Source organism: Hesperophylax consimilis, chromosome 23 (assembly GCF_061612785.1).
Source record: "Hesperophylax consimilis isolate HC1 chromosome 23, BYU_Hcon_1.0, whole genome shotgun sequence".
NCBI classification, from domain to species: domain Eukaryota; kingdom Metazoa; phylum Arthropoda; class Insecta; order Trichoptera; family Limnephilidae; genus Hesperophylax; species Hesperophylax consimilis.
The window spans coordinates 26,923,150-26,937,096 of NC_142858.1; the positions used below are offsets into that span (position 1 = coordinate 26,923,150).

The 13,947-nt window shown below is 36.9% G+C and overlaps 1 protein-coding gene across 8 annotated transcripts in view; it reads right to left on the reverse strand.

Annotated features, from left to right (window-relative positions):
- The window catches only part of Mical (Molecule interacting with CasL), a 55,277-nt gene that overhangs the window by 3,712 nt on the left and 37,618 nt on the right, over positions 1-13,947 (reverse strand). For 3 of the 8 annotated variants that reach the window (XM_089646067.1, XM_089646068.1, XM_089646062.1), the window contains 12 exons: positions 13,539-13,748; positions 12,109-12,198; positions 11,875-12,032; positions 11,105-11,298; positions 10,183-10,312; positions 8,772-8,818; positions 8,464-8,684; positions 5,427-8,039; positions 5,008-5,040; positions 3,018-3,114; positions 502-574; positions 162-412 (listed from right to left, as the gene is read on the reverse strand). In XM_089646067.1, coding sequence (XP_089502193.1) covers positions 162-412; positions 502-574; positions 3,018-3,114; positions 5,008-5,040; positions 5,427-8,039; positions 8,464-8,684; positions 8,772-8,818; positions 10,183-10,312; positions 11,105-11,298; positions 11,875-12,032; positions 12,109-12,198; positions 13,539-13,748 — 4,117 coding nt within the window. Of the gene's footprint in view, positions 1-161; positions 413-501; positions 575-3,017; positions 3,115-5,007; positions 5,041-5,426; positions 8,040-8,390; positions 8,685-8,771; positions 8,819-10,182; positions 10,313-11,104; positions 11,299-11,874; positions 12,033-12,108; positions 12,199-13,538; positions 13,749-13,947 lie in introns of those variants that run through there. The other 5 variants (XM_089646065.1, XM_089646063.1, XM_089646064.1 and 2 more) reach the window with 5 other exon arrangements.

Sequence of the window (13,947 nt, forward strand, 5' to 3'; positions counted from 1 at the left end):
AACCCCAAAATACAATCCTATTTTAACAAGCTTAGAGCAGTAGCCCGGTTACTGAAAGATCCCGGCATCAAATGCCGATTTCGGTAATATGTAAACTTTTTCAAATGATATTTTATACTGCATTTAATTTGGTGATCATTGATATAATTATAATAATTTACCTGTGACTTCGTTAAGTAGGTCCCGCAGTTGCAGTCTCAGTTCTTCGTGTCGCTTCTCCAGGGCCTTTTCTCGGGCACTTATCATGAGGGTGCTACTCTGGGACGTTAATGGTTCCTCATTCTTGTTTTGGCACAAGCAAGTGTGAGGCGACCTCTTCTCCTTGTGCGTACTTTGCATGGCCTGCATTCCCTCGGTCAGGTGGAGCGCATTATCACAGGGTTTCGAATGAATCGAATTTAAAGACTTGCATCTGAAGAAAAGGGTTTACATAACAAATTAATTTATGTTCTTTGATGACATTCTAGTAATGCAAATAATATTAAGTGAATTATGTTCCACCTTTTCTTGGTTAAGAGCAGTTCATTTCTTTTTGGTGTGCTTGATGAAGGTAATCCAGAGACCTCAGGGTGCCCTAAAAACGAAATTAATTTGAAACACATAATAAAATTAAAAGCGCTTTCGTACGAGCGGGAGGGGGCAGGAGTGTGAGCGATGGATTATAATTTTCTGGCATATTTAAAATCAATTAAAATTTACCTAATTATTAAAGAATTCATACGTCAAACGTAAACAGTATCGGGTACGGGTCCTTGAAATATATGTTGCGCCCTGGAACGAGCGAGACATATATTTCCGAGCATATCACACGGAAATTGAGTTTTTAATTTTTACATATTTTATTATTTTAACTCAATGTTTCTATTTTATTTGTGTGCTTTTGTTTATTGTTCTGTAATTATTACGTTTTTTTAATATTTTTTGGAATCTTTATAATTGTTTGTAAAATTTATAATATTTTAATTCAATGTTTCCATTTTTATAATGCATAAATAAAAAAATAAGAATAAGAAATTACGTCTTCCGGGCGTGACGTACTGACACGTCCTAGTGAAAGAGTTCGCGCCCATTATATGCTGCGTAATTCAAAACGGAATTCTCCGGTTAACAGGTTAATGGTCTTACTCTCAGATCACCGACCTATTGGCGAATCAAGAATGAGCACCGCACAGTTACAGCAAAGATTAATGTATCATATAAAAGACAATGACACAGGAAAAACCATATAATAAAGAAAGAGCAAAAATCATTATTTGTGAAATGATGATGAAATATGTTCTTAAATTTTTAAGTTGATAAATGGGTGGGACAAGAAAGTTAAATGACTGTAAGCTGTCCCACAGTGAGATGGGGTTGGTAAAGAATGACTGACGTTGTACACGGACAGACATGTGCCATGCTGTAGATTCGATTCTAAATAATTTTTGCAATAGTGGCACCAGAGATGTGCTTTATTTCAAATAAATCCATTTCAAATGGAAATGCAAAATGCAAAATAGGTATTTTCCATTTTGCATTTTAAATGCTTTTCTAAAAACCATTTTGCATTTTGCATTTTAAATGCTTTTCTCAATGCATTTTCCATTTTAAATGCTTTTTTGCAACATTCTTCCTACTATCTCCACTCATCTTTTTTTCATAAGCCTCAAATATCAGTCGTTCCTCAGCCTCGCTATGAGAGATAATTTACATTTGTCAAGTTGCTCCCTGGTAGGAGCCCTGGCAATTGAGTAATACCATTACAAAAAATACTAATTATTATTATTTTAGTAAACTAATGTTTAAGACAAGATTTTTTATGCTTAGCACAAAGGGTAACAATTATTTTATAAGCAATAATTATTAGCCTGAAACACTCATCCACATTGAAAAATCTCCTGATAAAAGATACAGGCCGGCATAGTCCAGTGGTAACGCACTGGACTGCCATTCCGAAGGTCGCGGGTTCGAACCCGGCGTGCGCAAATAAATTTTATTTGATTAATGATTAATTTGTGTTATTTCACAATTAATTAATTAAAATACTAATTTGCGGCACGTTCCAGAGTGGAAGATACTACCAGTATCGCCCTGGTGTAAGACCACCATTCAGAATTGAAACGTTGCTCCAAATGGCTTTAGCCGTGTTTAGTGACTAGATCTGAATAGCCAGGTACTTCCCCACCTTCCTCTTTCCCTTCCCCACTTACCTTCAGCCTCACAACATCCCCCAATTGGGGATGCCATAGTCTCACTGGCTCCAGACGGGAGCAGTTGGGACTCTTGTGAGGTATTCACTATAAAAAAAAAAAAAAAACATGACGCCAACTATAATAAAGCCAAACCAAAATAAAGTTGGTTGTTTCAGGTGAAAAAATGTAACAAGCAGTAATTGTTGAATGAAACACTAGTATATATTGAATTATTTCGCGGACAAGAGATAAGCCGCCATAGCTCAGTGGTCAGAGCTGTCGACCGGAAATCGAAAGGACACGGGTTCAAGTCCCGTTGGCGTCGTGTATCTTTTATCAGGAGATTTTTCAATGTGGATGAGTGTTTCAGGCTAATAATTATTGCTTATAAAATAATTGTTATAAAAAAATACTTCAAATACTGAACATGGGGCCATGACGCTGTAATATTAAATGTTAGATAGCAGTTTCTATGTTTTTACGTTGGCAACATTAGTCCCGCGCAAATTTTTTGTGGTTTCATAATCTGTAGTCGTGGTGTTTTTGGATTTACCATCATGTAATATGTTTGTTCTACATTGATGTCCATTATTAAATGACAAAATTGTTTAAAAATTCTATAATTATTTTGATTGTTTGACCTGAGAAACCATTTTGCATTTTCAATGCATTTTGAAAATAGGTATTTTGCATTTTGCATTTGAAATGCTTTTCTAAAAACCATTTTGCATTTTGCATTTTCAAATGGAAAAGTTTTGACCCATTTCCATTTTGCATTTCAAATGGTTTTGGGTACCCATTTTGCACATCTCTGAGTGGCACATTTATAATATCAAAGATTCTTACCATACGAACTTTGAGCAATGCAATAATCGTCCGGTAGCGGAGGTATCGGTGGCGGTATTTCAACATTACCATCCGATTCATCAATAAAAGTTTCATCCTGTAAAAATTGCCACTCGTTGTAATAAACATAATTAATATTAAGGATTGACTATGTAGAAAGGCAGAGGCACACAGCAAAGGCTGGAAAGTATTTAAGAAGGAAGTGTGGCATTGTTAAGGACTTACAGGATAATATGAACAGGAAAACGGTAAGAATATGGGTATAACTACCAGATAATGAAGCAAGCAAAAGAAAAAATTTCACCCAATTAATTTGTGTCAAATGCAATAATAATAATAATAATAATATTGGACAATTTTTTATAGCGCCGCTTTTGTGAGTTATCACCTCAGGGGCGCTTAGATTCTCATAAACTGAATTTATTGTTAACTGAATAAGTACCGAATTTACATTATTTAGTCTCATTCAGTGAAACCTTTAGCTATCGTTTTTTAAGGTTCATATTGAAATAAACTATGAATGCAGGCAAACAATGGATGCAGGAATATAGAAAAAAGCTAGATTCGTACTTAATGCTAGTCTCATACGTACACTATGCTATTATAACCAATAGAGCGATGAGTGTTCGGTTTTCGATTTAATTAATATCATTCCTCAAATAAGTTACTCATTAATAAGGAAACATATGAGCTGCTTACTGCAGTTCAAAACCGAAGAATGCACCTAGATTTCACCGTTTATCACATATTTTTAAGTTCTCTATAAATTTGGCACATTATGGCAAGACTTCGCTCAAGATGTTTTGCAAACTTGCCATAATATGCCAAAAATAGTTCGAGTGGATAATACAAATGAAGGGTTTGCCTATTTATGAAAGAATAGCGAAAGTGTGAGACTAACATTAATATATAATATTAAAATAAGATACAAAAATATTTCACACATAAATTAATGTGTTCAAATATAAATTAATGTGTTCAAATATAATTCCTAAATGCTTGGCTACATTCCCCTTTTTCAGCGGGACTTTTTATCATGATTTATTTTTAAGATTTTAAACACTCGAAATGATAAGTGTTAGAATATGTAACAACAACTGACGTCAGAAGTGGATGAAAAAATAATGCGTGCTTTAAACGATGCATAGAGAACGATCGATACAATCTATTTTTGAGTTTTGTGTGAAATTAATACAGGACTGGAATAAATAAATGACACATGCCGGGAAACAATTATTTGAGGTTTCACTATATTTAATTCTCAAATAATTGTTTCCCGGCATGTGTCATTTATTTATTCCAGTCCTGTATTTGTATGAAATTAATAGAGGACTGGAATAAATAAATGATACATGCCGGGAAACTATTATTTGAGAATTTACTATATTTAAAAATTATGTGCGTATTTTTGGAAAAATTAATGTTTCTGTTGAAGTTGATCCTAATTTGAAGTTATTCTTGAAAGAGGCATTAGGGGTTTTTTTAGAAACGTGGTGCAACGGTCAGAAGTAAAAGACAGAAATGCGGTCAGCATAATAACAAAATAAATTTTGTCAAGCATTCGGCTGTTCCGTTTTATTAATCTAATTTTATATATGTACAGTATATTGTGACCCAAAATAATTAAGCAAAACTATATTAAATTTTGTAGAAAACATCATATTTATTATATTTGAACCAAAACTTAAGTTGAAGAACATAACAGAAAAAAATATTTACAAAATTTAAAAATTAATATAGCACCGATTTTGTGAATACTTGTGAGTACTTGGTTTATTAGAATAATGTGAAAAAATATGTGATTTTACTTAATGTTGTCATTATAAGAAGCATGCAATTTAAATTGTTTTGTGTTAATCAGCATAATTGTACACATGGAAAAATGTTTCAATTATGTTACATTCCGTATGTTTTACATGTACAAGAGCTTCGTTTCAAAATACACAAACAAACTCAAGGCAACATTCAAATTTAAAAATATATGTCTTACGGGTGATTCAGAACGATCCAAATTAAAGCAGGACTGAAAATAAATTATTATTTAATTGTATTATTTGCATTTAACTATCGTTAAAATAAATTCTCAATGTAACCAATACTATGGAACTGCTTATATACAAATTGCACAATGTACATACATTAAGCAAAAAAAATATGAAAGGTTCGGTATGGAAACTCAAATTCATCCAAAACCTAAAGAAAGCGCCAGGAGGCCACATGCAGATGCCATTGTTCATGCCTGTTCTCAATGGTCTTTCCAGATGCACAACAGTTTGAGAAGCACATACATTATGGATGATAAGTGCAGAGTTTCAACGATACGCAAAGAAAATAAAATGAAACTATTAAAATTTCCTTTCATGGTTACTTTGAGAACATTAAAAAAAGTAATATATAGATTACACTCACAGTTGATTTGATCCTCAATTTGTGTACAGGTTGGAATTTTGGCTTTTTGTCATGGGTTGGCGAAATATTATTGGTTCCCGCAGGATCCCTTCTTCTACTGAAGAAATCTGAAACAGTTTTTATGATGCTTTTTCTCCTGTCATCTCTACCTTTGTGCTTCTTGCAATTGTCAATGGTGAAGAAATTTGGATCCGAGGTACAAAAGTTGTTGAAGGAACTGGCCTGCTGGCAGGACTCCTTGGAGTTTCGTAAGGACTCAACATGCTGCACCAGCTTTCCGGAGTAGTCACTCAGGGAAAGCTGACGGAACCCGGGGACTATGCCGGTGGGAGGATTGCAATTGGATAACTCCAGAGCATCCGGTTCCGAGAGCATTCGCTGCCTCACAGTAAATACATTCCTCGATGGCCTTTTACCATGTTCTTCTAGTACGGACTGATGTATATCTGGCAGGGAGAATGTTTCATTATTTAAATACTTCCCATTAAAGCATTGGGTTCCGTCAAGTGCAAGTGGTTTCAATTTCAGGGACATTGAATTTTTAAGATTTGTGCTGCGTTTCTCTTCAATGACAACAGGGGTAGATATTGGATCTCCTACTAATGTAACAACATCTTCAGGTTTGGCTGCTTCCTGCAAAGGTGTCTTAAAGTTGGTGCTTCGGGACCTTCTGTCTCGCCGGTCGGTGCGTTTTGATATGTTATCCATAACCAGTTGGTGGACGAGATCCTTCTGCCAGTCCTTTTCTTTGGTTATTTCCTCCAACTTTCTGGAGGTAGCAGGAGAATTACTTAATTTTCTAGCACTGTCTTTGCACTCTGAAATATCAGATATGCTTTTCAATTGAACAAACTCTTCATCAATAACACTTTCCGGTTCTGAGGGTAAAGTAAGAATCATGGGTATTTGTTCAGCAGGTTCATCCTCTTTAACTTCATTCTTAACAGGTGCAACTTCCAAAACTACAGTTTCATTTAGTTTATTGACGGGCTGTGGCAAGGTGTTTTCGCTATTGCTTACCAATATGCCAGCCCCTTGTTCTATGTAATCTAAAGATCTATCGTAGTTCAAAAGCGGAGCACAGTGTTTATTAACAGCTTCAGGATATTTAACTCTAGTCGTAGTTGTGTTATATTGATCTACATCCACATCAACGAATTCTACAAATCCTGTATTTACGACTCCGGCTACATTGGTCGTAAGAGAATCTTCGTTTTCAATAACACTTTCTTCTGATCCAGTATCCATAAAATCAATATCAGAGTGATCACGGTCTAATACACTTGACGCTTTATGCTTCACTTGAACGGTCTTTCCACAAATGTGTTCATTAAAGTGATCATCTAAAGTGTAATGTGGATTTCTTTTGGATTTTTTTGATCTGAGGGTATCTGTGGTGCCCTCCACCGCCCAATCAAGAGGTTCGTTGTCAGTAAAGAACGCTGTGATATCGTTCCCTGAATCGGAACTCGATATTTCCTGGACAGGCTTGGTTTCAGTTTGTTGCTTCGGAGTTGTTGGAATTGGATCGGGAAGTTCTTTTGGAACAGCAGTCAGGGGATAGTCTTCATCAGAATCTTGTGGGCCAATGTACTGACCATCTACAATCATGAGACTGTCCAATTGCATGACTTCTCCACAGGGTTTCATTATTTCAACACGCGGCACTGAAATACTGTTTCGGGTATTATGGTTTTCTGACTCATCTTCACTCGAGGATCCCAAACTTAAAGAATCCGAATCCACATCCGTACCAGATGGTTCTTCGTTCTTTTTAATATTCTTCCATGGAATTTTGGGGACAAGAATTTTAAACACCGGACTGGTCGGTCTCTTTTCAGTGGCTGAATTATTCCGAACACTCTGATCCGTGCTGACAATATTGTTAGAATTGAGTGATGTTTGGACAATGTCTGGCATGGAATGACTTGGGTTGGGCACAGTTTCCAAATTGTTGTTGTGTTTAAAATCACTATTCTGGGCGACATTGCTGATTGCCGGTACAACGGGGTTACTGGGGGACAGAAGGCCACTGGCATTGCGGCGCAACGAGTTATCAAGGAAGGCTTGCATGGATGGGCTTATTTCTGTAGCTGGATTAAGTAATTTTTGACACTCTGAGATATTGCTATGAAACTCTCTAAATTTAGAATTTAATTCAGAAGCAGAATCAGACTTCTGCAGAGCTGTATTAACTTGTGGGCCTAATAAGTATTTTTTCTTTAATTCTAATGCCCGTTTTGTGGCTATCCCAGTTGTGCTTTGAGTTCTGCTTAGCAGATAATCTCCAGGCCGAGGGACTGTGATTGGATTTTTAAAAGTAGGTAAAATTGGTTTAATTTCTACAGTCCTTTTTTCAGGCTCTAACATTCTAGTAACTTGAAACCTTTTAGCACCTTCCATTTGTAGTTTAAGGTTTTCCTTTTGCTTAATTTTGGTATCAGGGCTATAAGCCGCTTGATGTTTACTATTCCTTTTCTTATGATCGGCGAAGGACATAGTTGGCACTTCGATCGTCGGTGTGACATCCATGGGACCGAACTCGCTATCAGTGGACACCTCGGTGGCGGAGTTGGCGGCTCCTGAGTTTTTTGAATGTGAATCGGTTGCAACCTGAAATCATCATATTTAAAATGTTAGATTGAACAGACCATTACATTTTTGTTGGGCTGGTGATTAATAGCCCTTGGCATTAAATAAAGAAGCTCTATTCTTGAAGATATTGCACACACACCTAACATCTAGCTATCATTTCTAGCAAACATCTATAAAACGCAAACATGCGACTATCTAACTTCAAATGTTAGTAACAGTGACGCATTATTATCACGTACTCGAGTCTCGGGAGGTGGGTGGGAGTAAACAGTTCACAATAACAACATGCAAAGGCAACGAAGTGGAGTCTTGTTAACAACGGACACGTGAGTAGCGCACTCTGCAATCTGTTATTGCAAATGGGTTTACCTGACATGTCTGTTGGGAAAGAGAGTTGAATTGTGACTTAAACTAAGAGTTTGAGATGGCACTAGAGAGGCACCTCGGTGTCGCTGGGTGAGGGCGAGTGGGGGGCGCCGAGTGCCACTTCGCGGCGCCGCAGCTCCAGCGCTCCGCCCTCCGAGCCCCAGGTGCCCTCGGCCGCTTCCTCGCCTGCCGTGGAGTACTCGTAGCTGCTGTGCTCCGAGCTACTGCTACTGCTGCTATCGCTGTCGCTGTCGGTGTATGAGTCCGACTCGCTGTTCTCGCCGTTCTCGCTGTCTACTGAAACAAAGGAGCACACAAATCACCCTGGTCTCTCTAACTAAAGGTTACATGCGTCATATATTATTGAATACACAGCTGTATTACCTGAGCCAAAATCGTCCGAAGATGTGTTCTCATCATCGTCACTGCTGCTGAAAATATTAACAATATTAGAATAAGGAGCTCGAGTAAAAAACATTTATTGTAGCTATATTCACGGTGATTCTTAGTACATATATATGTATTATTATATACAATTATACTAAAAATTAATAAATGTCATTTAAAAACCAATTAAAACCAAAAAAACTCCTGTAATAAGCAGTAAAAATAAGAAAAAATAATAAGTGAAAAAAAAAACAAAAAAATTTACTTTTAAAAGCATTAAAGTTATGCATAAACAAAATTACTGTAAAATACCCGGCTTCAGAAAAAGTAAAATATGTAGTATTACAAGCACCGGTGTCCAAGTAAGTACACAAGTCAACTATACAATTGATGAGTCCCAGGAGATTACTGGGGTTAGTAATGCCCTACTACACTCCACCCGACACATAGCATCAAACTTATTGTGGCAAGCTGACAGTCACTTTTATTCTGCTTAAGTGGTTGGAAATCAAAATGTGCAAATGCATGAATGCATTCCAATGTCTGTTAATTACCTACATCATCACCACCAGTATTAGTCCTGTTATTTTATTTATTGGACAATTCGTATAGCGCCGCTTTTGTGAGATATCACCTCAGGGGCGCTTTACAATTAATGCAGGTATTATAAAAAATATAAATATTACAAAAATAAATTGAAATTAAGTTAAATAAAATGAAGTACAGGAACAGGTGATGAAGTACAGAAACAGGTGACACGAAGATGGAGACTCTGCAGCAAGAATCCTAGGTGGTGAGGAAACTGGACCAGCTGCTGCAGCGAGAGAATGCACCGCGTCCACCAACAGTGCCAGCACGAGGTTCGTCATCCGTCCAGGTATGTGTCTGCTGCTAATTAAGCGCTGACACAATATCCTCACATAGATAACAGACCTTGGCAGCACCGCTGTGACGTTCGGCAAGTCCATCATTCAACTCCATGTAATATTGTTCCTGGTGATTGTGTTAGTGGTGCAATGCCCGCAATAAAAGGCGACGGTCGGGATAATAAATTACCCTGGGCACTTGCTAGGGCTTTCAGAGTTTCCAAGAATTCCGTTGAAAACATCTGGCGTACCTACAGTTACCGATTCTCGTCCCAAGTTCAACTTCAGCGAATTTCGAATATTTTTTAGCACAATTTTCGATTATTCATTTTTAACACACTGCACTCTAATCACATTACTATAAAGTTCTGATTACTAATTGGTAAGTTAATTTCAAATGTTGATTGACTGATTTTAAAAATAATTTCAAAGGGATTTTGCCTCATTTCCCTTGAAAATACTAAAAAAAAACACAAAGTGGTTGGAGGACGGCATGACGCGTCCTGCTGCCACGAAGGGCGCTACAATACTATCATACTAACCTCTTTTCTTTATCAATAATGGGGACACTGCTGGGGAAATTCCGTTCGGTCCAATCATCTTCATCCATCTCATATTGCTGATCTTCAGCCTCGCTACGACTGATTATTTCTATCCTCTCAGGAGTGTCTCCTGGAAACAGAATTGATATCAGATTTGCTTAAAAATTCACAAACAATGTTACGGAAACTATAAATCAATTAAGTGAGTTTTATATTTGAAGTAAATGGGACTAACCCCCTCCAAATACTAAGAAATGTATGAGGAAGAGAAGAGAGTAATTTAGTCCGAGTTTGATAGATATTATTTAACCTCTTAAACCTCAGCGTATCCTTAAGGATATGTTTAAAAAATCATTTCTCTGAGTATAACTAGCTGTTCTGGAGAAACTACATAATGGTAAATTATATACTATTTATATAAATACATAAAAACATTATCTGGTAAGACGGTACAAGTTACAAAAACATCATTTTGTAAAAAACAAATAAGTTGTAAGTTGTGACAAAAATAGAATCAGACGGCGGCACACCAATTTTTTTTAAATGCTGATCAATTACCAAATAGTTTTACAAGGATTGCCTAAATTATTTAGTAAGGGCCAGTTGTTTCACAGAATTTGAAAAATTCATCAAATTTCCAAGTAAATTTTCAAGTTCTGTGAAAGTTCAGTTCTATTTCAATTCTATTTCAGTTTTGTGAAGCAACTGACCCGTAATAATAACAGAACTTGAATAGAACCTTTACAGAACTTAAAAATTAACTTTAAAATTTGGTAATCATGTGAAACAACTGAAGTAATGTAAAAAACAACATAGATGTTGCACAAAACCTTTGTTTGGGTGAAGTGTACCCTCCTCCGGTGCGGAAGGGTTAAATAAAACAACTAAGTCTATCTAACAGTACCATTGTACATATTATTACCTTTGGGAACCATTTGACGATCTGGTTCTCTGATTTCTGGTAGGTTATGACTGGGCCCAGGCGCGGGCTTGGGAGTCTTGGCGGCGTGTACTTGAGCCGACTTCATGGCAGCGTACAGTTTATCCATGATACCAAAGTGGCTTGGACAGAACACACTGTATCCATACTTTCCATCACGGTCAAACATGTATGAACTGAAACAAGGGGCACCACTGTACAAAAATGCAGCAAAATGCAATCATCTTAAAATATGCAAGTTTTTATGCATGTCAGAACTTTTGGTTTTATAAAGGTTCACCTTTTAATTGGACTGTGGTTAATTTCTAGATTTGATAAATAAAGCGCGGTGTTTTCTCTTTCTAACACCGTTTAGTTCATATTTCTCAACACAACAGTAAGGGAGATAAACGATTTCTGTGAAATCGTGTGAGTTGTTCCCAAGCTAACAAAGAAGTGGAACACAGGGGAAGATATATAAATTCCACTTCTCTGTAAACAATGTTTTGGTTTGATAAGTTTTTTTTTTTAAATTGTAGTATTTTTGGTGCAATCCTTCAAGGCTTCAAATATTGTATTTACCTACTACACACAGCTGAAATTTTGATTCTGTATTTTTTGCACTGCGATGAAGGTATCAAATCACTAAAAACAGGTTTAAGATTAAAATACCTCCGGTGGCAGAATGACTAACTTCGTGGCACTTCCGTTCCTCAGAATCTTGTCCGGACAATTGATTAAATATGTTATGCTAGGTATCTCTTGAAACATACCTTATCTTAAGCGGACTGGAACAGTGCAAACACTTGAAGCACTTCTTATGCAGGATTAACCCGTCTTCAGGGCTGATCTTCTCCATGAGATAAACAGTTTCCCCACAGCTGTGGCAGACCTCCACCTTGTTGTGATGGTGGAAAGCTTTGGGTGCGTGCTGAAACGTATCAATAAAACAGATGTATTTTTTTCTTTTATTTTTATTTTAATTTCTCATAGAACGCATTGCTTACCTTGAGATGAGAAATTTCCTCATCACCCAAAATAGAAGACTTTCCGTCAGTGCTACTGAACTTATCCATATCAGATTGATGTTCCAAAAACTGAAAAGCAAAGGTAATAATTTTAATGAAAAATAAAATAATTATCCTTATTGATAGATAGATGTGACATGATCTCTAAAGCGAGTAAAAAATGTGTGAATGGCCAACAAGGATTCATTATGAAATCCTTTTGATTTTGTTTACTTTGACATATCACAACAAACTCTATAATTAACCTCTCTGGTTTATCAAACAATACAATGATATTTGTGAGATTCAAACATTTCAATTATGAAGTATAGTGCTTCACAGGTTTCCTGGGCTGCCTCAAAAACCAAAATTATGTCAAATGTCCTCAACACCAAAATAGAGTTCTAGAAGGAAAAGTTCAGACTCTGGTTCCAGCAATTTATAACTATATTGGCTCAAAAAAAAAACAAGGAGAGGAAATTTTATATTTTGTACTCTAAACCATTTGCCAAAACTGGGTGGGAGACAGGTCGAGCTAAATTAGCAACCAGATCTTCAAGCAGTTCAATGTCTCAGTCATTGCGGGATGGACTGTATAAATTGTTACGAAATACAATTACCCTACTTACATTAAGGTACAATCACCCAATTTATAATAAAAAAATACGATCATCTTATTACGCTTAAACTATATACCCCCACTCCGGCAGACCAAGCCGCCAGATGGTCAACACGTGCGCGGTCGCCCAAGCGGCCTCAGTCAGAATCCACCCGTAGCCTGGAGAACAATGTGCACGTCGCTTCCGCGCTTTGCATCGTTAATGCTTTCAAGCATGACGCAATATACACGAAATCTCGAGTAGTTTCACGCGTGATTAAACAAACTCAATTATTGTATTCGATATTTAGCCATATCGTTCTTAACCATGTTTCGGTTCCCTTATACTCGGCCGTTGGAGTCGTTTTTACCATTAAATTCGCCTGTTTCCTCGCCGTGCGGCCGACCAGACCTCGAATCATCATCATCATGACTTGGCGAACCGTAAGCCTCTCCAGAATTATTACCCTAAACTGTGTTCAAGACCGTGAATTCATTTTAATTACTGTTTCACCCAGTCGAGAGAGAATGAGAGAATCGATATTGTGTTTCTTTAGAGTTAATTTGTGCCCTAGTGTACCCTACTCGAATAAACCTTTGTCATCATGTATTTTCGTGTGTTAATTGAAATGACCTTTCCCATATTCTGACCGAGGAACGTGAAAGTGAACACGGGAGTTCCCCGCACCTGAAGAAAGAGACTTACCTGTTCTACCTTGAGCTAGCATATTTTATTACACCTTGGTTCAATTCCAAGAAGGGGCCTCTTACCCTGCCCTAACACTTCCAATTCAAGATGGGGTTTTAACCATTCTTAGCAAAATATTCTTACCTGACTGTGGGTCATTTCGTCGTCAAATATCTTCCTCTTGTTGAACTGACCAGCCAATGCCGACACTTTGTTCCTTCCCCTTTCTCCAGTCTCAAGAGCAGACCCCTCCTTGAGTTTCATATCCAGTTGTTTTAGGGAAGAGTCGATCATGTGGTATTTCTCATCGGGCTTATCGACATTGTCAGTAATTTTAGAACGTCGATCCACAAACTGGAATAATGAAATAAGTTAGAAATAGGAAGTAAATATACACATGACAGTAATGCGCTTGTGCAAGTTTATACAATACACAGATTTAAAATTGGGTTTTAATGTAAAATTACTTTTTACAGGAAAATCCCTAAGGAAACTGATAAATTGCACAGGAGTAGAGAAGTCTTTTAAATACAAGTCTCGGGAAAAGTTGATC